At 34.5% G+C, this 25,998-nt stretch overlaps 1 protein-coding gene across 1 annotated transcript; it reads left to right on the top strand.

The window, feature by feature from the left end:
* Positions 1 to 132: 132 nt before the first annotated feature.
* PKD2L2 (polycystin 2 like 2, transient receptor potential cation channel) lies at positions 133 to 25,950 on the top strand. The gene is made up of 14 exons (XM_016160636.2): positions 133 to 245; positions 921 to 1,022; positions 2,534 to 2,667; positions 3,667 to 3,923; positions 7,444 to 7,665; positions 10,058 to 10,286; positions 11,603 to 11,773; positions 11,962 to 12,143; positions 15,782 to 15,902; positions 16,901 to 17,002; positions 18,496 to 18,557; positions 19,106 to 19,151; positions 24,292 to 24,404; positions 24,849 to 25,950. Exons 1-14 carry the CDS (start codon positions 215 to 217, stop codon positions 24,940 to 24,942), a joined length of 1,866 nt encoding a protein of 621 aa, XP_016016122.1. The 5' UTR covers positions 133 to 214; the 3' UTR covers positions 24,943 to 25,950.
* The last annotated feature ends 48 nt before the right edge of the window (positions 25,951 to 25,998 follow it).

Genomic DNA, 25,998 nt, shown 5'->3' with positions numbered 1-25,998 from the left:
TCGGCCCTCCTCTGGAGACGAACGCCGCAATCTCCGACCCCGCCTCAGGCGAAGCCCTTCCAGAAGGTCCTCGGTGCGCACGCGCGTTTGCAACTTGTAGCGCAGCTTGCGCCCCTCGAGGAGCTGGAAGGCTCGCGCAGGCGCATGAGGTAGGCGGTTCGCGCAGGCGCGGCAGAGCTGGGGAGGTCAAACGGGCATCTCTTCCAGACCCGCCATGGCTGAGGCGTCCCGTTGGCAGCAAGGCGGTGAGGGGTACTCCATGGGAGTGGGTGGAGCAGGGCGAAATTGGCTATGCCAAATACCCTGGAAGGAACTTTGTAGCCCAGTGTCTACTTATGTGAAGGATGTAACCTTCAGCACGTTTAACCCTTAAGCGAAGAGGGACGGTCGTCCCATTTCACAGGAAAATTGAAGCCTTAAATGAGGGACGTGGCGCTCCCCCAAGGCTCGAGCTGGGTGCTGTCATCTGCTGTGCAATGACCGTCACTAAGCCAGTCTCCGCAGTCTTTTGTCGAGCTAGGATGTCCTTACCTTGACAGAACCACAGACCGAGTTTTTTTCCACTTCCAGTAAAAGCCAGCCTTCCCAAGAAGTAGTATTGACGAGTAGAGAAGACGATTAGAGACAGATGTGGGAGGGGGGTTGTCTTATATATTGCTTTTTAATTTTAAGACAACGCTGGTCTTGTACATCCGTGTTATAAAAATTCATTAGTATACAGTCATAAAATGACCGCCCACTTACCCCCATGGGAAAACGTTAGTAATTATTCCTCCCTCATAAAAATGAAAATAACCAGAACCCATTGGCGCTTTCCTTCACACAGAAACACTAAAAGTGGCTGTTTTTCCATCCTTGTTCTTTATATACATTATGAATTACATAAAAATGTAAGGAAAATTTTGTTTTATATCTCACAGGGACTCCAAAACATAAGCTACGTTTCAGAAAGGAAGACGAAATTAAAACCACACTTCAGGAGTTGTTACTCTACTTTATTTTTTTAATAAACCTATGCATATGTAAGTACACAGATACAGACGAAGACCCTGTTTGAACTAAGAAGTTATATGGAGATGAGTAATAAAATATGGACTTTATAAAACCATAGGCTTTCAGATTACTAAAACCTCTCAAAAAATAGTGACACATTTCAAACATCTTAAATTCATTTAGATTGACACTATTCTTAAAGGGCAAAATTCTTAAAGGGCAAAACTTTAGATTACAATTGTAATAAGTTTTCATAGTCAGCACTGAATTAATTATTCTTTTTGGTTTGCAGTTCTATCCTGAATATACTCCCTTGAGTTAGCAATTCTAACTTGATTTCTTTTAGAGCCATATGGATACATTATCGCAGTTTCATAGGTCAGACTACAAATGAAGCCAAAGAAGTTAGTCTTCATGTCTGCTTTGTTCTTTTCCCTGTTCTGTTGCACAGTTAATAGTAAAATATACTTCTGCTGAGTCACAGAAGGTATCAATCAATGCAGTTCTTTAAGGGGGACTAGGACAACCTCTCAACCTTCACTCCTATCTGTGGGTCAATAGTATTGCCTTAATCAGTATTAAAAAGCATTTTGTATTTAGAGCACCCAATATACAGTAGATGTAAGCTAACTGGCCAGCCTTAAATCATTTTGGTACGGACTACGTATTGGCCGTGCATTTGAGTTGGATCTTGATTAAAAAGACAACTATAGCCAATCTTATAAATTAATGTATCTTAGACTGGTTTTTAAATACTTAACCACAAGACATTTGAGGAATGAAAAACTAAAAAGATCATTCATAACCCCATGATTTGGGGATTTAAAAACACCTTTTTATAATTAGGAAGAATTGAAAACAATTTAAATATCCATCAAAAGAGGATTTGCTTAACATTTTGGTATATACAATGAAATAATGCAACATTAAAGAATGGCATAGGCTCATGTGTGCCATGGAAAGATATTGAAGATACATGGTTTCTAAAAACCAAAGGGTTTTTAGCAACAGTAAAAGCCATAGTCTAGACCCCACTCAAATCCACCCATCCATCTCTAGAAGAGTGAGAAACACTACTAGTTAATACTTGTTAAAATTCTATTTGCCATAACATAGTTTTAAATGCCCCACATGCATTATCTCACTTCTTATAAAAAAACTATAAGGTAAGAGATATTATCTTTATGACAATTCAAATCCATTATATGTAAAGTCCATTGCCATAACTACTCACCATATTGCCTACTCTCAATATGGAGAGTCAACTTGAAGAATAGTATGTATAATCTCATTTTTGTAAAAATAGTTATTTTCTTTATAATGTGTATACATATAGAAAAGTCTGGAGAATATATGCCAAACTAACTCTAGCAGTGGAATTATAGGAAACTTCATGTTTCGTATATTTCTATTTTAATTTTTTTATTATTTTATGCTAGACAAATTTTCGAAATTGGGAACCAATTGTAAGTACATTTTTAATCCTGATAAACTCAGTTTTTAAACATAAATTTTAAAAACAAAACCTTCTTCTTCTTAGTGACTTTTGGGATGGTAAACCCACATATGTACTATTTAAACAAAGTTATGTCATCTCTGTTTTTGGACACTTCTGCGCCTGGTGATGAAAGAACCAACTTTAAGTCTATTCGAAGCATAACTGATTTTTGGAAGGTAAGGTATCATGTGACTATAAAGTTGCTTTAGGTATTGCATAAACAAACTCTTGGCACATGTAGCACTGCACACATTTGTTGAAGGAATGAATGAAAATGAATATAATTTCTTTAAACTATTAGAATCAACCAAATAGTAAGTGTTTATTGAGAACATATGTTCTCAGTGTGATAGAGTTCTTATATAACTTTTTTAAAACTTGTGCTTATTTTTTAACATTATCATTGCATTTGGAAAATAGGAAACTTGCTTCTTCTGTGGGGGTTAGGATCCAAAGCCAGTTTATAATTGTGTCTAATGAAAATTATTCTTTAAAAATCCTTGTTGCCCATAAGTAAAATATATGTGATTCGGATATACCATAGAACTAACTCTGTACTGTACATGTGTTCTAGTAATGTATAGTATATAATAAAGAATACATATACAAAATATAATTTTATAGTATTTTTAATCACTTGAGAGAGTCAGTCATTCCTTCAACATTGAAACAGACTTGTTTCCATTATACATAACTTAGCAAGATGCTCTCATTATGAGGAAAAAACAATTAGGGAACAGCAGTTTCAGGTATCCCATGTCACAAACATTGGGACATACAAGGAAGAGGTAGAGAAGGTTTTCCAGAGATGGCAATTTAGTTGAGTTTTAAAGGATGAGTAATGGAAAGACATTCTAGGTAGAATAAACAATGTGTGCTATAAATAATTCTACATATGGAGCTATGTTTGGCATTATAGGCATATAGAAGATGAGGTAGAAAAGGCCAAACTATGAATTTGACAGAAGCCAAATCATGAATGCCATGCTAGGAATTCGAAACTTACCAAGGAGACATGGTCATTTCATTGCCATTAATATTAATGTTGGCTTAGTCAATAATTTTCATACTCCATCCTCATAATTTATTTTTATACACTTACGGATAACATTATATATTGTTATACAGTTGACATGAAAACATTTTCCCCATAACATTTCTCTCTCTATGTGAAGTTTATGGAAGGACCCCTCTTGGAAGGTCTGTACTGGGATTCATGGTACAATAACAACCAGTTGTATGATTTAAAGAACAGCAGTCGCATCTACTATGAGAACATACTTTTAGGAGTCCCCAGAGTCCGCCAACTAAAAGTCCGCAACAACACATGCCAAGTTTATTCATCCTTTCAGTCTTTGATGAGCGAATGTTATGCCAAATACACTTCTGAAAATGAAGACATATCTGATTTTGGTCTTAACAGTGATACTGAGTAAGTAGTATAAAATTACACATAACTTTTTCTAGCACCTTATCATTATATCTTTAAACAGTTGTGAAAATATGTATTTTCAAAATCATACCAACAGGTGTCTGTTTCAATAATAGTATCAATGGAAGACTCAGAGATGCAGTGTTCAGAAAAGAGTGAACCTGGTTTTTTTTGTTGTTTACCAAATGACAAAGTTGTTTTGTGACTGGTATATGAAATGCTAAGTTATATTGGACAGAGTGCAAAGCATCCAATTTTGCTTTTACAATACTCAATGAGCTCTTATGGCTCCTGCCAGACACGCCTCAAACATACCCAAAGTGCTTCTTGGGATCCCTAAGGAGTATCTTAGGTGTCTTAAGCAGCTTTCCTCCTTTCTCACTCTGGCTTACTGCAGTGATATTTTTCTTCTCTGTTGTTGCCAGTGATAAAAAGAGGCAGTTATGTTCTACAGGCAGTACATCTGATGATGCCTGCCAAAAATATCGTGGCCATTGTTCTCCAAAGTGGCTGAGGTTACTGCTGGCGTAGACTCCTCTACACATGTTATGTTGAAAATGTGAAAGCCCAAAACCACTGCAGTACCCACCCTTAACACAGAAGCTGCTGGGATCATTGCTTTTAGCTTCCTATGAAAATCTTAGAGGACAGATAATAAATCTTTTTAAAATTTTAATAGTTATCAAAGTGATAAAAATACAAAGGTCCACCCTTTCCTACTCATAATTCCCACTCCAGAAGCAGGCACTTTTAGCTCTTTTAGTTGTTTGTTCAGGTACATATTTCCCATTTCTAAATAACATGCTCAAACTGCTATTACTTGATTTTACAGTTTTATATATCTATTGTCTCTATCATGGAAGTTGTCTGTCATGTATCTCTCTTATACCACTGCCTCTAAAATACTCTTCTTTTTCCTCTTAGTCTATAGTTATAGTATAATTTTTGTTAATCATTAGTCAATGTTCATATTATAAATAGTAACAGTGATTACATCTCCTTTCTTGAACAACCTCTTGTATTCCCAGGATTACACTCACATTGCTTTGTAGTTTTTGTTGACTTATTTTTTCTTCATATGAGTTTCTAAGTGTTCTTGAAGGCAGCAAAGTGCTTGTATAATTCTTATAAATCTAATAAATAAGGTAACACAGTCTTAAATACTACAGTATCATTCAGTCTCCCTTTCAACAAAAAAAATTATATATTTTTTTTTTATCCAAATTTAGAACCGTGTGTCTGTCTATCCATCCCATACTGCTCTTATTCTATGCTTTTTGAGTCATGGTCTTTATCGTTTCAGGAGATTGAAAATCTCTGCTTTATGTAGACTTTATCTGTATAAAACTTTACATCTGTATTGGATTTGTGTGTGTGTGTGTGTGTGTGTGTGTGTGTGTGTGTGTGTGTATCTATTTGTTTGGTGCTAACCAGGGAAAATCTGGAATCTAACCAGCACTGGTGTTCTTCACCTCTATTTTGCTACATTGTACTATTGTGGGGCAAGGTGGAAAGAATCCTAAAGCAGGTAGGAACCTGACCTCTGATGACATTTTCAATATCTTCCCTGGCTTCCACAGATCAAGAATGTTTGACTATTTCGTTCTTAATGTCAGATGAACAACATTTATTTATAAAGCAGTTTTGGTAGCCTCTTGAATAAATGAAATAATTATCATTAAACTGGTTACTGTGTTATCAAGGAAGTATTATTCATTTCTAACAAGTTTCTTTCCAGGACATTTTTCTCCCTGTGATTCAGTATAAATGTACATCTTAATAAATGAATAAAATTTGAGAGGGAACATAGTAGATATGGAAGGAAGTAGCCATGCATCCTTAGCAGATATTCTGTCTATTTTATTTAAGGTGTTTATTCATTGGAAAATGAAGAAATTCACCCCAAGTTAGGTCCAATAATCATAGTTTATTGTAAGGACACATATGCATGGATTCCTCAGGAAAAGCAGCAATAATATTAAGGCCGCTCCTCAAGAAGCATATATATTTTATAATTGGATTCAAATGGAACCTAGCTCCAGAATCCCAGGCAGTTCTAGGTGGATTTCTCACCTTCTACTTTTCTCCGTCTCATGGTTTATGCTTTCTCATCTTTTCTACTTTCTACTTCCTAACATGACTTCTGCTCTCTTAATTAAACTTTCTTCACATCATTTCCTTGAATATCCATTCTTGTGTTCTCTGCATCGTCTCTTTGTATTTTAAATTCATATTATTAAGAGTTAAAATCTAAATGGCCCAATGCATCTTCACAGAATAAATCATTGGCCAACCTGTGGGTTGATTCCCCTTTGATCAAGTTCCCACCAGATGTCCAGCAGAAGTTAAATAATATAAAACATTTCCTCTTAAGGCAACCCCAGCAGGGGCTGTGGTCTTGGGTTACTTACACATTTTAAATTGGAATTTTAAGGCTAATCTGTTAGGTATTCTATTATTCCAACTTCTCATAACAACTATCAATAATTTAAATACCAAAAATTAACACTATGAATTTGGAATTGTAATACCTTTTATTCCCTAACAACCAAAAGAATGTTTGTGCTTGTTTGTCTATCTAAAATGTTAGATTCATTAATTAAAAATATTAAAAATTGGAAGTAGGAAAGGGTTGGTATAACAGATGTTCTTGTTTCAGTTTAACAATGATAAAAACACTCAAAAATATAACTAGAAATTATATAAATGTCTAATTACTATGCTGTACACCTGAAACTAATACAAAATAATACTGAATATCAACTGTAATTGAAAAATAAATACAGCTATGGAATTTTCATTAAATATGAGTATTTTTTTCTTAGTAGTTTCACTCTTTTTCCTACTGCTGAAAACAGTATTATTAGTAGAAAAACAAGTTTAAGCAGTGCATCTTTGGATAATCGTTTAGATCTGTTTTGGGGAGACAAAATGACTGAAATAAGGAATCAAAGTTTTATATTTTTTGATATCCCACAATTACGATAAAAGAAAAAATAAACAAAATTTAATTATACACATTTTACTTGATTTATGTATTTTCATTAAAATAAGATACCTATATAACAGTATAGACATTGCAACTAGGTATTTATAAATGGTATATGACCAACTATGAAGCACCTTTTCTTCCCATACTGAGACATATTTGTGAATCAAAACCCTTGGTGTTCTTGTTCTACTCAAAGACTTACGATCTGATAAAACAACTATATTAAAGAACAAAATCAATCATTTTCTTGATTTTAAATTCTCTGAGACAACAAATGGATTAAAAATTTTTTTTCTGATAGCAGCTAGTCCAGTGTCTGGCCTGCAATAAGCACTAAAAAGTGAAAACGTATTAAATCTTAATTCTTTTAACTTTATCCTTAACTCATTGCCTTGCTTCAAAATTACTATACTTATAAACTTAGTCCTTTTTTTAACTACTGCTTTTGAACCAAAGGTTAGCTTAAATTCTTAGAATACTTCTCAGTCAGCCTTCTCATCTCTCCATTATTCTTTTAATATCTAACAGATGGAAGTACTCTTCTGCTACTGTCAGCTCCCCTCGGCACTGGGGATTTCTTGGTGTTTACCAAAATGGGGGATATATTTTCACTTTATCAAAATCAAAATCTGAAACCAAAAGCAAATTTGTTACCCTTCGACAGAACAGCTGGATCACAAGAGAGACTAGAGTTATTTTTATTGACTTTTCGTTATACAATGCTAATGTAAATCTATTTTGCATCATCAGGTGAGTGACTTAAAACCTCTTTATTGGCATATTTAATTTAAAAAGCATCCAGCACCCTCATTAGGATTTCCAGTTTGTACATGTCTTTACTGAAATTAAAATCGTAAGCTTCAAAATATAATGTATTCTGCCAATAATGAAAAAGACAATAAAGCAACATCATATTCCATTTCATTATTTCAAAATCTATTCAAGAACACAGAAAATTACATGGTAGTTTTATATTACTAAAGGATATATAGCCTTAATTCTTGTCATTTTGCAGTTGCACAGATCTAATATTCAGTCTTGATTTCTTCCTCTAAATCAGATCATTCAAATCCATTGATTTCCTTTCAGAAGGAGCTTATTTATTGTTATTAATTTTTGTCTCAATAAACAATTCAAATTTCAAACAATATGTAACAGGAGCCAGCATCCTAGAAACGATTAGAGCCTGTGGTGATTTGTAAAAATGGCCCCAAATCGTCACATCTTTTCCATGTAACTTTGTAAGGCCCTGCCACCAAAGGCAGGGTTTACTGGCCCCGGCCCTTGATGCTGGGCTCAACCATGTGACTTGCTTTGATCAAAGGAATGTTAATAAATATGACACAAGCAGAAGCTTGAAATGAGTTTACATTAAAACTTGCTTTCTTGCACCTCTGCCATTGCAAGAGAAGGACATGTCCGGGCTAACTTGTTGGACCCAGGAGGAGAATGAGAGACATACTCTCATGTGGAGGAGAAGGAGAGAGAACCAACCAAAGAAAAAATTCTTTCCATTAGTTTGATTACCTTAGGTCATCTGCCTAACCTGGACCATACTAATTGGCTTAGGCTTGGGTTCTAGAATCAAAAACTGGCAAAGGAAATGAGATTACTATGATTCAATAGGTGACTGCCTGTTAGAAGAATGGGTTAATGACCACTAGACAGGCAAACAATAATGTCCACTGTAATCTGAGTGAGCCACTTTTCTCTCATGAGTCTACAGTTTTATTCTAAACAGACTGTGTAACTGGTGTTTACTATGATTAGGGGATTTTGCCCTTGTGCAACAATACAGTGAAATGCAATCATAGCCTTTAAAATTTGTAAAAATGAATAAAACAAATGAATTACCATAAGCAGCCAACAGACAATATACCTCTTATTTTATGGTTCTTCTCTTTCAGAGACTGAGATTTTTACCAAAAGTATTCATCCTTCCCAATAGTTCTGATCAGGGTAAAGTGAAGAATACAAATCATTTCTATGTTCTAAATAAGAGTAGAAACATTAGGGTAACTGGCTTAAAGTCATATGAAAAACTTCTTGTAATAAGTCCAGATTTAATTTCTCTAGGTTTTATGCTTATTCTGTTTTACCTTTTTAAAATATTATTTTCTAGAAACTTCAGCAGATTTTGAAATTTTTATCTGATAGTTATCTAATCAGTAGTTGTATGGAAACATATTGCTTACACTAAAACCTTATCCACTTGTTTTCCTTTTTGTACACATTTCTGGCAAACTAAACTGAATGCAGTTCCTTCCCTTTTTGCATATTTGCCTGAACTTCAGATCAAAATATTTTCTTTCATTTCATTCACTTATTAACATTGCACACTGACTATTGTACTGTTTTCCATTTGTTAACTGGTTGTTTTTTTGTTTTTTTTCTTTTTCTTTTTCTTTTCTTTTTTTTTTTTTTTTTTGGCCGCATATTATTGCAGCACCAGTAAGATTTGCTAATATCTTTAGGTAGGAATAATTACATTATGACGTTGTGATAGAAATGCTTGTTCCTTCAAGTACAGCCATTTCCTAATTGTCTGAAGTTGTGGAGAACACTAGAAGTGAACCACCTTCCATATGTTTATATTTGGTGATAGAATTTATTTTTATACTTTTATTTGCACGTAGATCTTTATATCCAAAACCCAGTGCCTAAACAGAAAACATTTGCTTTAGTAAAGTATGTAGTCCTGACGTTTAAAAGCAAGAAATATTTCCGATAAGTGAAAGGGGCAAAGTGTATTTCCCTCCTCTGAAGTAGTCAAGAATTATGTATTTGGGGAAAGTCCTGACTAAATAATAGTAACTGACAGAGCATTTTCTTGAACATCATCTCATTCTCCTGTGTAGATAAATTAGTATTCCCAGTTATGAATGAGCAATGTAAACACAGAATGGAATGAATGACCACTGTGAATATTCAAAGTATAAAAAGACTGAGCCATTAAAAAACAAGTAAATCCACTAGAAAATTTTCGAACCTAACCCATGACCCCAAGGAAACATATTTTGTACAAAATAACTGATTACCATTAAATTACATATCATCACTGATTAGAAATTTCACATTGAGTTTGGTACTGAAATATAAATACTTGAAATGAGCAGTTATTTTCACAAATCTAATTTTACAGATTGGTGGCAGAATTCCCTGCAACTGGAGGAGTACTTACTTCATGGCAGTTTTACTCTGTGAAGCTCCTCAGATATGTTAGCTACTATGATTATTTTATTGCTTCCTGTGAAATCACATTTTGTATTTTTCTTATTGTCTTCACTGCACAAGAAGCCAAAAAAATAAAAGAATTTAAGTCTGCCTATTTCAAAAGTATTTGGAACTGGCTAGAATTATTCCTTTTGCTGGTAAGTGTATATTCACATGTATGGTTAAAGGGAATCACATATGAACCCACCAGTGAGAGAGGTGTAAAAGCAGAAGTTTCTATTGATCAGAACTTATTTTTAAAGCTACAAGTATCAATCATGAAATAAACTGTTATAGTACACACCAAGGATGTGCCTCCAAAAGGGAGAAATTTTTTTTTTTCTTGTTTGGTCCTTGGGAGGACCAGCATAAACCTAGAGGAATAGTTATTATGATTTAATGTGCACAACAGCTCTCACCTACCCCCTACTCAAAAATATATTTCTTACAGGGCCTCATTTTGAAAACCATGGATCTTTGGGGGAAAGGTCCTTCAAAATGTACTCTTCTGTGTTGCCAGAATCTGATTTCCTTCTCATACTGAATTTTGAAAGAATAGCCAAACTCATGCCTACACAGAACACTGAAGAGGGAGGAGGTTTGAGCAGTCAGAGGGTAGCTTGTGGGCACAGAGGACACCAGGATAGAAAAATAGTGCCTGAAAAAAAACTCCAAAGACTGCCAGTTCTGGTCACTAGAACATACTAAAATAAACAGAGATGTAAGCAGGACAATATAGATGTTAAGAGCTTGGTTTCAGGAATAATGAACAAACCTTTTTGGTTTACATCATCTGATCTTTCACCCTTATTGGCCCTTAGATATAGCCAATTTAGTATATAAACATAATGTCCCAAAATCATATTGAAGGTTTCTCAGAGTCAGAAAGTGTGCCATCTACCCAATAATGTTTAACATGGGGTAGGCATAGCATTAAATGTTTAACCATCTAAGTGGTTGGGGGCAAGGGAAATCAAAAGAAAATGTTCACTACAGTTACAAAGCTCTGATACCAAAGATAACCTGGTTCTGAAATCTAAAAGAGTTGTTAAAGGGCTCCAAAAGGGTTTTGTTTTGTTTGTTTGTTTGTTTTTGGAACTGTAAAATTTTTTCCTTGTAGTGTTACATAGTGAAATTGTTAAATTTTTAGGAAACATGCAGTTACACGGAACAGAAACCCTTACAGCCTAGTCACAATTATATAATCATTTTATACATTCGTGCTTTATGACTCAAAGAAACAAACAAGCTAATAGCTTAGGATGGCCAGGCAATCAATACTTTCCTACCTTTATGATAATTATGCTACCTTAAATTTTTTAATCGAGGCTTACATTTACATAGAAGCCTATGTCTTCTCTCTTCTTCCTTTTTTGTTGAACTATTTATTAATGAACTTTTTCATGTACTTCATAGACTACAGGAGATTTAGAGGTAGAAATAGTTTCTAATTTACCCTTTCTTTTTTTCTCAGTTGTGTTTTGTGGCTGTTTTCTTCAACTCATACTGTAATATACAAATTTTTCTCTTACTTGGACAGTTGTTAAAAAATACTGAAAAATATTCAGACTTCTATTTTCTTGCCTATTGGCACGTTTATTACAACAATATTATTGCTATTACCATCTTCTTTGCATGGATAAAGGTATTTATATTTTATTATATTACATAGAACATTATATTTTATTGTATTAAGATATCAAAATAGGAACTTAAAGTCAAACACCCCTATCATTAGCCCCTCCTTTAATTTGAAATCGATTTCTTCTGAAATTAACTTACTCTAATTATAATCTTTAATATTCTATTTCAATTAACTTTGTTCTTTTTCAGATATTCAAATTCATAAGCTTTAACAAGACAATGTCTCAGCTGTCATCAACCTTGTCCCGCTGTATGAAAGACATAGTAGGATTTGCCGTCATGTTTTTTATAATATTCTTTGCTTATGCCCAGTTAGGATTTCTTGTTTTTGGATCACAGGTTGATGATTTTTCCACTTTTCAAAATTCCATGTAAGCTCTTAGTATATATGTAATTATATTTTCCACTTCTGACAACAACAACAAAAATCATGGAATGGTCTATAATTAGTAACATAAGCTTTAATAAATTTAAACTTGGTTTAGTATTTTCACTGATGGCTAAATATCTGTCACACTCAAAGTAAAGACAGGTATTAAAAGACCCAAATGGATGGTGATGTGAGTTTTTTAAGAGTTACTAGATCAAGTCAGAAAAATAATTTTCATTTCTCACTATAAGTAGAAATTTTACCTAAGATAAATAATTTGGCTCCGTGTCTCTGTAACATTTATTATTCTCTGGGAAAAAGAAATCTTAAGTGTTTTCTTTATAGGGCTCTATCTGTAGAATTATTCTATTTATGTTGACCTGATTGTCCTTTGCTGATCTGGCAAAGCTGTATTTTAAAAATAGTTTTATACACATAAAGCAGTCAGCAAGCAACAGTTAAGAAAGCTGATTAGCATCCCTAAAGTATCCAGGCTTTACTTTAAAAGTGAATGATTTTAATAAATTTATTACCCTTTTTGGGTAGGTAAAGCAAGTTCTGTCTATGTAAGAAAAGTATGATAGAATAAAATATCAGTTCTCAAAACATGGACTCTAGACCAAGATTAGGAGAAAATGGCTTCATATTCAAGTACGTTTGGGAAAATTTACATCACTTTTTTGGAAATTTGCAATACATAGTAACATATAGCTCTAAGAAAAAATACAAAAACTTTCTTTACTTAAGAATTCTCCAAACTTATTTGTCCATGACTCTTTTAGTTGATTTGGGGAAAATGTGGGTCTACAGGAATGTCTTAGGTTACCCTCTTTTTCACCATTACGTGTAAGTAATTGAAGTGCCAATTGTATGAAATTTAATAACATTTTTCTGAAATAACCCTTTACTAAATCAAAAGTGGAAGAGGAGTGAACTAGGAACCAAGAGGATATAATTCTACTTTTCCAATTCTGCCATTAGCTTTTTAACATTTCTAAACCTTAATTTCTTTATCTGTAAATAAAGGGGCTAAATCACTCTCAAAGGTCCTTCCCAACTTCAAATGACCTATAATTTGAGTCTAATTAGCTTATCCTGAATGAATGTTTGCAGTTCCAACAACTTCTTGGTCCTTTCCTAGGATCTTAAGTGTTAGTTGATAAAATTTAGTGGTATTGAATATTGAATATAAATGTAATAACTTATAGAAACTTGACAACTGTCTTACCTTTTCTTAGTGGGAAAAAAGGAAGTAGAAGGCACAAAATAAAAAGAGAACTTTGGAATGGATTAAGGGTATTTTTGCTGTTGGTAATGTTGTGCTAGGTTCTTGAGATCAACCTCCTCTTCAGGACAATTGAAAAAGCTGGATGAAATATAGAAAACATTGAAATCCTATAGAACTAACAAAAAAGTAATAACTGAACCAAAATCAGAAGGCAAGAATCCAGAGACGTAAGCCCAGGACCCAATGCTACTTTTGCCCTCAAGGCTTTTTTTTTTTTTAAGCCAATAGGATTGTTTTTTAATTGTGATAAAATACATACAACAAATTTACCATCTTAACCATTTCCAAGTATAAAGTTTAGTGATATTAAGTACATCCATATTGTGCAACTATCACCACCATTTTTCTCCAGAACTATTTTTATCTTGCAAAACTGAAACTCTACACCCATTAAACAAAAACTTTCCATTTCCCTCCTTACCCCAACCGCTGACAAACCACCACTCTACTTTTTGTCTCTATGATTTTGATTACTCTGGATACCTAGTAGAATTATACAGTAGTTGTCTTTTTGTGACTAGTTATTGATAACATGGGTGTAAAAATCTTCAAGACCCCATTTTTAATTCTTTTAGTTATACGCCTATGGGTGAAATTGCTAGGTCATATGGTAATTCTGTTTCGGATTTTTTGAGGAACAGCCAAAGTGTTTTCCACTGTGGCCATATTATTTTACATTCCCACTAACAGTGTACAAGAGTTTCAATTTCTCCAAATCTTTGCCAACACTGTTTTTTTTTTTTTTTTTTGGTAGTAGCCATCTTAACAGGGTAAGGGCCTTGCAACAAGATGGAGAATATACCTACCCTTATGTCTGCACTACTGTGATCAGAAGCAGCGATCAGGACAGAGACCCTGATATTTAGAGAACAGGGTCCTTATTGCCCATCCTGGCTCCCACAAATTGCATGCAGACTGTTTCAGGAATAGATGCACAGTTGCCTGACATTGGATGGAGGTGTGGGAGATGGGTAGCTGCTACCAAACTAAAAGCTGAAATTGACCAAAATTGTTCAAGCCTTCCCCTGGAAGGTGCAAGCCTTCATTAGAATAGCTTCCAAAATAATTACATCAGACAGTTGCCAGTGTGATTGTTGCTTAGGTGGGGAGACAGATTCCTAGTGCTGCTGCTTCTACCATCTTCCCAAAATCTCCACCCTGAAGGTATTTGTGCTGATCTAGAAGAAACAGTTGAGAAACTGTTTCTCATCACCTGTCAGAGAGAAGACAAGTTAGAAACACTAAAACAGAACCTCTTGTTTTTTTATGCTAGAGAATTATTTGATATGTTGAGAAATTTTGGTTTCCTTGCAATTCAGCATTTCTCTATCTTGTGGATAAGAGCATTACAAACCTGTATTAAAAACTAGATACTTTAAATATGATTTAATCAGGTCTTAGGTACTGGGAGTGAAATTCCAGGTAACTCTGAGTCCTGGGACTCCAAATACATTTTCTTCTTTCATTGTAAATAGCCATATACTCCCTTTATGTGATTGGCAAAAACAACAAGGAACAAGAAGCATTCTCCCTTTTGACTGACTTGCCAAGCATGCAGAGTATCAATATATTAATAAAAATGCCTTCCCAGATTTTCCCTTAAAAAAAAAAAAAAGCATAATTTGTAACATATTCCTGATGTGTCTGGCAACTTAATGATAAGAAACTAAGATGTCAGGTTAAGAAATTCTATCTCTGCCACTACTACGCTCATTCAAAGCCTTAATTTCTTAACTTTCCATCTTTAGAAATAAGAAAATGAAGATTTGGAATATTTTAAATGCTATTTCACATCAAAAACCAAGCTTTCATAGTTATTAAAGAGAATAAAATAAACCTCAGGATCATGTTTGAGGATCATTAACACTTGAGACTTAGCAAATGACTAAATAATTGGCATACTTATTTACGCAGAAATTAAACATATCATTGATATTAGAAATTTTAGGGCTATTGGGTCTAGGTACATGTTGAAAATCACTTACTGGACAAGGTCAAAGTATTCTAAGCTTTAGAAGGGCACAGATAGTTAATGAGCCCACTGCTAAGAGCAGCCGGTAAACTAGTATCTCAAGGTTCAAATCTCATAGGTAAACATTGGGTTTATATTGGTTAAATAAATTGAAGCCCATCATTTCCTGGACTACCTGTGCAGCTATTGAGGTACCTCAAAGTCTTGCCTTTACGGGGATTTTCTACATCGTTTTATAGAACTCTGTTAACTAAAGTCAGAGAACAGATAGCATATGCAGCTAAACACTTTCCTAGGCACATTGGTAACCCCCACCAGTTGTCACATATGTGTGAAAGGATATAATATTTTCTAATGTTTTTCTTCCTTCCTATCAAAGATTTACACAGTTTCGAATTGTTCTTGGGGATTTTAATTTTGCTGGTATTCAACAAGCCAATCGTATCTTGGGACCCATTTACTTCATCACCTTCATCTTTTTCGTGTTCTTTGTCCTATTGGTAAGAATAACCATACATGTGACCTTTTGCTTACATTTTTTAGAATAAAAAATGAAAATAACAATTTAGAAGAAATTATGGTATCACTGCTTAGCTGTCAGAACACTTTACATTTCTTAAGAATGGTGTGAATTCCTAGTAATCGAGGTTCTCTAGTCCAGTGTCTAAACAAGCTGTCCAATGGAGAATGTGATCACGATAGTTACCATCTGGGTGTTGTGTGCCAGCAGTGTGCTAAATCTTTTACACATATAACGTGAATGTCCCAGGTCTCTCTATCCTGGGACATTTCATACCAATAGGTATGAATTTAGGCTATTAATGTTCCAAGTGCTTATTGCAATGGCTTTTGGCCATTACAGCTGAAAGCTCACTCCTGTATGATTTTCGGGAATGCCCAGGATGGGTCTCATATGTGCTTAAGACTAATCTCTTTGGATTTCCTAATCAAAGAACCTTGTCTTCCTTAATGACGGCACTGCTACTGTCCTCCCTGAAAATGTTCTGTTGTCACACACAGCAAGTTATCCTCAGGTGATGGCCAAGAATCCTCAGTGACAGAGCTGGGCCACAGTGAAAGGTGGAGAAGTGGGCTAGGGGTAAAAATACCCTCTCCACAATTTTGTGTTATCTGGATAGTAGTATTCCTGAGTCTTAGTAATACTGAGCATTTAAATAGCTTTATAAAATTTTTAAAAACTAAAACCACCCTTTATGAACATATAATTAACCTAATAGAATATGTAATATTAATAAATTAATGTATATATAACCAGTTCATATACACTACTTTAATTCTGCTTTTATTTACCATAAATATATTACCCAGATTCACACACTACACGTCTCCCATTCTTAGTCTTCATAGCCATTTCTCTATTGTTAAACATAAGTTTTTAAATTTAAATCGTTTTACAAATTCCAGTACTTATCTAAGTTACTAATATTTAAACTAAATTTTTATTGAAACAATTATTTATTTGAATATTTTTTCCCAGAACATGTTCTTGGCAATAATTAATGATACCTATTCTGAAGTGAAAGCTGATTATTCGATAGGCAGAATGCCAGATTTTGAACTTGGTAAAATGATTAAACAGGTATGGCAAATTATTTTCCTAATTAGAATTCTAAGATGAATCTTGTTCAGTTTATACTCTGGTAAGTATGAATAATACTTAACCCCCAAGTGGTAGTAGGCTTGGGGTTTTTTTTTGGGGGGGAGAGGAGTCTTGTTTTGGCCCAGTTTTTGTATTTGGCCCATATTTGTATTATTTCATTACAAGGGCAGTGAGATATGCTCTCTGCTTTTAAAAATGTGACCAACATTATTTCAGAGTTTATCAAATAGTAATTGATTTACTAAATGCAAAGCGCTGTTGAGTATTATAATAAAAGTTCTCTCTTCTCTCCAAAAGTTTTCAATTTAGATGCTGGCAAATTTCGATAAACAATATAAACTCAGAACCCCATGTGCCTTACCTTCCTCACTTTCCTTTTTGTTAATAGCAACACTCTTTTCTCAGTTACCCCACTCAAAAACCTTGGACTTTTCTGTCAAAGCTTGTGTGTAAAGTTCATCTCTATAGTTTTTGCTCACATTTGTGGAATTCTACTTTGAATTCTAACTGCCACCACTAGTTTAGGATTCTCAGGACTTTTCACCCAGCCTTCTGTATAACATCTTCTTACCTGTTCTAGGCTCTTTCCTGTGCCAGACCAGCTCTGATCATATCACTTCTCTGATCAAAATTCTTGTTTTCCTGGGCTTGTCAAAATAAGTCCAAATTCTTTACTCAGACATTTGGGGCCTTTCTAAAGTCTCACAGTCCCAATTTATTTGCTTTATTCACTATCAGTTGACTATAGAATTTCTACTTTCTATGCCTCCATTTACAGCACTGTATATCCCCAGCCAGTGTGTTGAGCACTGCTGTTTACCATGCTTACTACTCTCTCTCCCTCCCCGGGCCTCTGCTCCTGTCATTCTCTGACTTCAGGCATATTCCCTCCACACACTCACTGACATTCCATTCTCCCTGACAGAGTAGAATCGTCCTTGTCCTCTCGACACCTACTTCACTTTGAGCTGTAGCACCATCTTGCCCATCTCTGCATACCCACAACTTCAACCACAGGACTTCACATAGAAAAGATCCTAATAGCTCTGGTGTTAGTGGGATTTAAAAGCTCTGTCCAGGAATGTATCTGTAAAAGAAAACTTAATATGTCCCCCAGTGAGCTTAACTATGGGGTTTCTCCCACCCCATCTTTTATCTCTTGATTATGATGTTGGTTATGTTCATTAAAGTGTTAATATCTTTAAAGCAGCAAATATTAATAATACCTTAAAGATTTCTTTCAAGCTCAGGTGTGATGCCCACAAGAAAACCCCTTTTTCTTTTCACCACCAGGCAGAAACCATAAGTGCTGACAAAGTGATAGGATAATCCTAGCATCTGCCTCTACACTTCTTTCTTTAGAGTAGTAGTCCCTAGTGACAAGCATTCCATATTTCCTTTACCTTGATCAAAAATTAACAATGCAGGATATATTTTTGATGAACCTTTAAACTATTTTTAATTATGACCAGAGTTACGACAATGTTCTTGAAAAACTCAAACTAAAGAAACCGCAAAAGGATGAAGACAAAAGGTAAGATGACTTTAAACTTTTAATTCACCATTTTAAAGCTCTATATTATATAAGACACTTAAAATAAGGTTCGATTCTATCTAAAGTACTGATTCCATTATGTTATCAATACAACCAGTAGTGCTTCCTAAATTCTAAGAGTCATGAAACTCTAAAAAAAAAAAAACAGCTTTACAGAGGTTGGACACGAAAGTAAAGTCCCTCTAAAACGGTAGGAAATTATTTTAGTCTACGATAAGTGCATTTATTTAGCTATCAAAATAAAAAACATTTTTACACTAAATATTAATACATTTACAATTATTGATTCAATTTGTTGTCAAAATGTTTTCTAAACCCAGACCTCTGAAAATGGGACATACTATAAACATTTTTTCATAGCTAGAGATGTGATACTGTGGGGGATTTATTAATGACCACATTTTCCAAATAGTTATCAGAAAGAACAGAAATGCAATTTGAATACTTACTATAGATATGACTGTATTTTATTAAGACATTTCCCTTTGTACTATGATATGCCTCTAATTTTTATTTTATATTCTCAGTGGAGATTTGGTTGAACAAGCCAGAAGAGAAGGCTTTGATGAAAATGTAAGATTTTAATTTTCTCATAAAGTGATAGCTTTATTAGAAATATGCTTACAAAACAATTCTGAATAAGAATTGAAATGATTTGTTTTTTTCTGAGCAGTAGTTGCCAAATCCAAATATTTTCCCCAGAATCTAGATCCTTTTTTGTTTAGGACAAATCATTTGGATTCCAGATGTTCCCTTTCTTATTGGTACTCTCAGCCAGATACTCTGGTCCTACAACTGTACACTCACTGTGGGATAATCACACAAGTTTTAGTGAGTATACTCCATAGAGATTATATAATTTTTCTCTTGTAATCATTATCATAAATCAGATTTTTTTAATATTTCAAAATTATAACATATATTCAATGAATGACTTAATATATGTGTTTAAGAAATAATTATAAAGCACACAATATATTCAAGGAAAGAAAATGTAAGCCAAGGATTTTTATATCTAGCAAAGCTGTGCTTCCAGTATAAAGGTTCAGTTTTGAACACACAAGAACTCGGAATACTTTTGTATTCCTGAGGGTTCTAGGAGAGGATCAGCTTCAGCAAACCAAGAGATGACTGGAGAAATTTTGGAAAAAGGAAGGAGGACGAGAGAAGGTATGAAGTAGAAAAAGCTGACTGGTTCACATTTTACAACTAAAAGAGTTATCATTTAGAGTTAATAACCAAAAAGAAACTTCAGCATATTTAAGAGTACAATAATAAATAACAAGATTGTTTTATTGGTTTTAAAACACTTTTTTCACATTTTAACATCTCGGAAATCAAGACATGCCTTATGGTTGACAGTGTGTCATATATTAATTGTCGGCACTTTTTCCTAAGTGGTACATAAAATAATAGTGTGTCTTATAATAGACTCCACCTCTCAGACACAAGGAAATATGGTAACATGACTGAAAATATAATTGGGTAATAGAGAAGGAGAAAAGGAGGCAAATTACAAGCTAATTTTCTTGTTGAACTTATTTGGTTTCTTATTGAGGGAACCAAAGCAAGAAAGGAAAGATTCAAAGTATATAAAAAGATACATGACTAAAAGCAAACCACCTAAACAAAAATACATACATTCCTAAAGGACAAAAGTACCAAGAGAACAGAAAATATACCACATGGTAAAAGACTTAAAATAAGATGATATGATATAACTGTGGCCAAACACATCTGACATATTTCAGTAATAGCAAATAAATGTAATTTACTTAAAAAGAAAAAGAAATATATTTTCAGGTTGAATCACAAAGCAACATCCAATTTTATGCTGTATCCTAAAATATATACCTAAAACAAAGTAATTCAGAAGAGTTAAATATGAAAGTATGAACAAAAGTATATCAGGGAATACAACTTAACTCAAGATATAATTCTAGACAAAAAGCTCTAAATGAGATGAAGGGCACTTTAAAAGATCAGCTCTCATAGTTATGATTACCTATGCACCAAATTACACGACATCAACTTCCATAAAGACTACTGGACTTATTAGAGGAGAGATGGGAACACAAAAAAACAGAGAACAGATCAAGAAAAATGAAAGGATTTTTAAAAAGCCAATATAATGACCACACAGTCTTACATATATTACTCTGTAGTCAGAAGATTCACCTCCTTTACAAAAACATTCATTAAACTGATCATAAAGAAAATCTCAATAAATTCCAAAAAGTGGTTAACTATAAAAAATTCTCTGAAAATATATTAACAAATTTAGAAAATAAAAAATTCTTTAACCAAGTTTAAACTATTAAACAATTTTTGAATCAAAGAGAAAATATAAAATGAATTGTAGAATTCCAGAAAACAAACTAACAAAACACTATATAACAGAATCTGTGAGATAGTCAAAGAATACCCAGAGGACAATTAATAGCCTTAAATTTATTATTTTTAAGTAACAAATAATTTCAAGCTATTTAAGCTGTTCTAGAGCAGAGAAAATCGAAAACTTCCAAATTAGTTTTACAGAGTGACTATATAGCAATTTTAAAACCTGGAAATGAATATACCAAAAATAAATTTTAAAAAAGCAGCAGCAAACTGAATCTAACAGATAAAATAATATATCATGATTTGGATAGGGTTTATTCTAAGAATGGAAAGATGGTTCAAAATTGGGTAATCAACTAACATAATTCACTCTGTCAATAGATCCGAAAAGGAAAATTATATCATTTTCCACAGATGCTGGGTATTTGATAAGATTCGACATTCAATCTTGGGAGAAACAAAGTGAAACAGGAATCAATGGATACTTCCTTGATATGATAAAAATATACTTATGTCACCTCTAAGCTAGCATCTTACTTAAAAGGAAAACACTGGACATGTCAGAAACAAGACAAGGATGTATTGGAGGGATCAGCCGAAACAAGAGAAATTAAAAGTGAAAGAATTAAAAAGAACAGTAAAGATGAGCTCTATTTATGAAATGATTCCCTTAAGTTTTCTAGTAACAATCAACTGAAAAATTATGACAAAAAATAATAGAATTCATTAATATAGTAGGAAAAAAATTTACATAAGTATAGTCATGTCATATATGTAAACATCAACCAGTTAGTTAAAAATTATAATAGACTCTATTTATAAAAGCAACAAAGTAGAAAATGCCCAAGAATAAAAAGTGTTTAAAACCAAGATAAGTAAAAATTTTAAACATTTCATAAAGACACAAAAATACACTTAACCAAATGAAAAGACATACTTACTGCATGTTATCAGTCAGGACCTAGTCAGGAAAATGGAAACCACGTTATGGATTTCAAACAGAAAATTTACTACAGGGAATTGGTTATACAAGTATTGGAAGTACAGAAAAAGTACACTGGGGCAATTCATAAATAACTATAGAAAGATGCTACTACTCCCAGGGCCAAGGTTACAAAAGGTGGGGTTATCAGAACCTAGTATCTTAGAGAAAGGCCCTGTGAAGCTGTTACTCAGACCTCTGAGGACACCCCGTCTACCACCCTTGCTGCTGCTGACACTTTTGAGGCAATGTGATGAGTCTGGTTCTGAGTATACCAAAAGAAGCTGGACTGCTGCAGTCTGAAGCCCACCATTGCTGCTGGAGATAACTTCCATTTGCCAGAGGTAATACTAATAGAAAAAAACAAGACCCTTCTCCCTTCCATCCTCTCATAAGGCAGAACCTAACAAATCCAGTAGAAGGAATCTGGAGAATGAGTTTTCAAAGCCTGAGACCTAGCATCACAGAGGAGAAGACGGTAAATTTTGAGTTGATAGACATTAGCTAAATAGTCAACCCAGTTCACCCTTTTGGCTATTTTGTACACACATTTAGACTTCCATAAAATGACAGTAACTATTTTCAAGTATTCATCTAACAAGATGGAACTATTCTTTATACAAATGAAGGCACTCTTATCCTCTCTCCCAAAAGGGAAAAAACAAAGTCCCAGAAGTAACTGTATCCATCTCTGGGTGATATTAAGACCTTTTCTACTCAAATCACAATTCCTTAAGAATTTTTAAACTATAGTGTTTATTTTTGGACATGAAAGTATTAAGAGGCAAACTGTTCCCCCTCCCCCAAGAATTCCGGTTTCCAAATATAGCTCTCTCTGTACCCATTTTGTAGAAGCAACCAATTTCCTCTTGGTAACTGGGCTCAATCACCTCAGCTGAATCTTTGCCTGGTGGTTCAGTAGCCTAAGGAATCCCAAATGGCCAGGTGGTAGTCCCAAAATCTTAGGTCAATTGTTGTGTCCCTTGGTAGAAGAATGCAACTATGAAGATTTGTTTCTTTGGATTTCCCTTGCTACCAGAGAAACAGAAACACACTAGGTATTTCAAAAGGAGGTGGTTTGCTGTAAGAGCCAATGTGGAACACATTGAGAGGTGTACACAACTCTGAACATAATCCAGAGAACTGTAAAAGGCAGCTACCACCTACAGGTAAGAGGTGGGATGACTAGAACCTAGGAGCTTGTGGGAAATGCCCACAGAGTTGCTGCTCTATCTATGCTCTGCCTACGACTTTCCTATAAGTGTCATGGAAAGCTGCACAAAAAAGTGATAGTTGAGATGCGTTTCCTGAAGGATAAGTTTATCAGGCACAGTCTATTCAACCCACATTACTAATGCTTCTGCTATATTATAGTAGGTCTGGTCATTTAGAAATAGTTGTGGGGCCTACCACTTCTTTACCACCACACTGAAAGCATTAGTAGATGTCAAAATGTGGGTGCTGTAATGTGGCCAAAATAAAACTAGAAACTTTGAAAGCCATCCTTTCCTACTTTAGATATGTTGGTTTAAAGACAAACTGATGTTTCTCTAACCAGAACCACACACACTTATCAGGTAAACAGTGTATAAACTTGGGCATCACCATGCTCTGAGGAAGGTAATCAGAACCCTCATACAGGGATCTGCTTTGCTACCTAGCATTGTTGCTGGAGCAGGGAAGTATCATATTCATTTACTAAAAGTCTCCTCTTCCCCCTTTTCTAGAGCTGTCTCTATTTTCCATAAAGTACATTTCTCTGAAGTTGAGAAAAAGGTATTTGGGCAGTAAAAGGAAGTGGGTGATAGTGAGGACAAAACACAGGAAGGGCTCTTCAAGATCAGAGAAGGATGCAACAAGAATTTTCTAGTATGAGGAGCTTATTTTTGGTTATGTGGACAAACTGGAGTCCACAGATTGATGCAGCAATTATGAAGAGGGGATTGGGAATGGTTAGGTAAGACTGCAGGAGTCTGGCTAAAAGCAGCTGAGAGGGCAAAGAATACCCACAGATGGACTCTGAAGTATACCCGCTTCATTAAAGGACAGAGATACAGAAAAGAACATTTCAACTTTGGCCAGTGAAGGACAAAGAAAATCAGTAAGGAACTGACTGGAGATGCAGAGAGAGAGAGGCACTGAAACAAGAATAAACTGATAATGATAATTTAAAAAATCTAACTATGCCAAACATTTCTAACACAAGGTCCTCTGAAATGACGCTGCTCATGTACAGACCTAAAAACTAGAAGGGGAAATGTCAGCGAGGCTCAAAATCACAGCCCTGGAGAGTATAGTTTAAGATTCTTGACCTTGTGATGCTTGTGTGCCAGACTTGAAATGGAGAAAAATTTAAAGACTGCAGCCTATGCTTTTCCTCTAACTTGACAGGAGATTAGAAGTGCGGAGCAAATGAAAAAATGGAAGGACAGGCTTGAGAAAAAGTATTATTCCACAGAAATTCAAGATGACTACCAGCCTGTCACTCAACAAGAATTTCGAGAGTAAGCATTTGTTCTAACCAGGGTACTATGGGATTATCATGATTTGGTGGGACTGGGGACAAAAGTAACACGTTATTTTCCTGACCGTAGAATCTTATTCTGCTAAGACGCCACTTTTATTTTTTTTTTTCATTTTTTTACCCAACTTCGAAAGTTAAGCAGAGAGCACAGACCGCATTTGTTCAAATATAAGGAGTGAGACCAATTGTTTTTATACTTACATCTCTAAATAATAGAACTGCCATTTATACTTGATATGCATAGCAGACATTGTTCTCCACACAGCTTTCAAGTATTAGACCTATACCTGACCATACTAAGCGTTTTAGGAGCTTAAAGTACTGTCTTCCCAAAGCATTACATAGTAGGCACTAATAACCTGCTGTCTCTTTATGCATAAAAATGTGTTACTCATTCTCTACTTCGTTCTGTATTATCCTCTAGCCTCTTTTTATATGCTGTGGAGCTGGAGAGAGAATTACACTACATCAGCTTAAAACTAAACCGAGTGATGAGAAAGGTTTCAGCTCTACCTTGAGTCAAGTGGAGGTGAGACTGTGATGCAATCACTGAACATTTCTAACAAAGATTCTCTCCTGTATTGAATTATATCCTTAACTTGTCCTCATTTCAGGTACACTAAACTACCTATCATCAAACTATTGTCAGGGTCAAGAATCATCATCAAATGATTTCCAGGACTGAAATGCCCCTGAATGGAACCCACTGTATAATCCATGCATATTATAACATGCCTCCAGAGTATATACACACTAGTTCACGCAGAGGATTTTATAACAAATGATTATTAAACTCTAGGAGTGTGAAGGGAAAGTACAAAATAATGCTGCTTCTAGTTCATGGGGCAGATCTCTAATCAATAGTTTAATAAATAGGTAAAGATAGTTTTCTCAGTGCTTCACAGAGTATAAGAAATGTTGGAGCTCTCATCATGTACCATGTTCCAACTTCCTCTGACCATAAACAATAAATGTTTAGTATTCCGTAAAATCATCATGTAACACCCCAAGTAAAATAATCTCACCTCCATTCTTCCAATTTGAAGCTCCCATAAAAAGCGAAAATGTGAAAGAACAAATTTCTCAACCACCTACAAAATATCAATATCTTCAAACTGGAAGTTCACTTAAGACAGTTTCTAAAATAACACATCTAAAGTTTTTCAGAAGTGCTTCAACTACTTTAAAGGCCAAATACACTTAAAAAAAAAAAGACAAAGGTAGGAGCATCAGGATTATAAAAAATCAAGTTATATTTGAAAAGTGTAAATGGGAGTGCTACAAAAACCCTGTTTGGATAGTTGAAAAGTTATGTATGGCTGGCATTTTGGAAACTGGAAGTAAACTCTCATTTCTTTAGGTTACATAAGCCCTTCCAGAAGAACCATATGTTCTCTTAGCCCAAGCAACAGCATTTGACCATAGTACTCAACTCCCACATTGGTGCTCTACATACAGTCCCTGGATTTTAACACTTGAATAAAGGAATTTTTAAATCTACCTACCTTGCTCAAACCAAGCTCATCTCATAGAGACTATATATCAAGTTTTCTTAATAGGATAATTCACTGCAA

Source organism: Rousettus aegyptiacus, unplaced genomic scaffold, assembly GCF_014176215.1.
Source record: "Rousettus aegyptiacus isolate mRouAeg1 unplaced genomic scaffold, mRouAeg1.p scaffold_m13_p_7, whole genome shotgun sequence".
In the NCBI taxonomy this organism is placed as follows: domain Eukaryota; kingdom Metazoa; phylum Chordata; class Mammalia; order Chiroptera; family Pteropodidae; genus Rousettus; species Rousettus aegyptiacus.
Note: the sequence above shows the minus strand (reverse complement) of the source record. Positions and strands in the feature narration are given on the sequence as shown.

Excerpts from the sequence above, each read along its gene's own strand:
- PKD2L2 (XM_016160636.2), top strand. The coding sequence starts at position 215 with ATGGCTGAGGCGTCCCGTTGGCAGCAAGGCG. Across the intron at positions 2,668-3,666 it reads GCATAACTGATTTTTGGAAG|TTTATGGAAGGACCCCTCTT; the intron begins GTAAGGTATCAT and ends CTCTATGTGAAG. Across the intron at positions 7,666-10,057 it reads AATCTATTTTGCATCATCAG|ATTGGTGGCAGAATTCCCTG; the intron begins GTGAGTGACTTA and ends CTAATTTTACAG.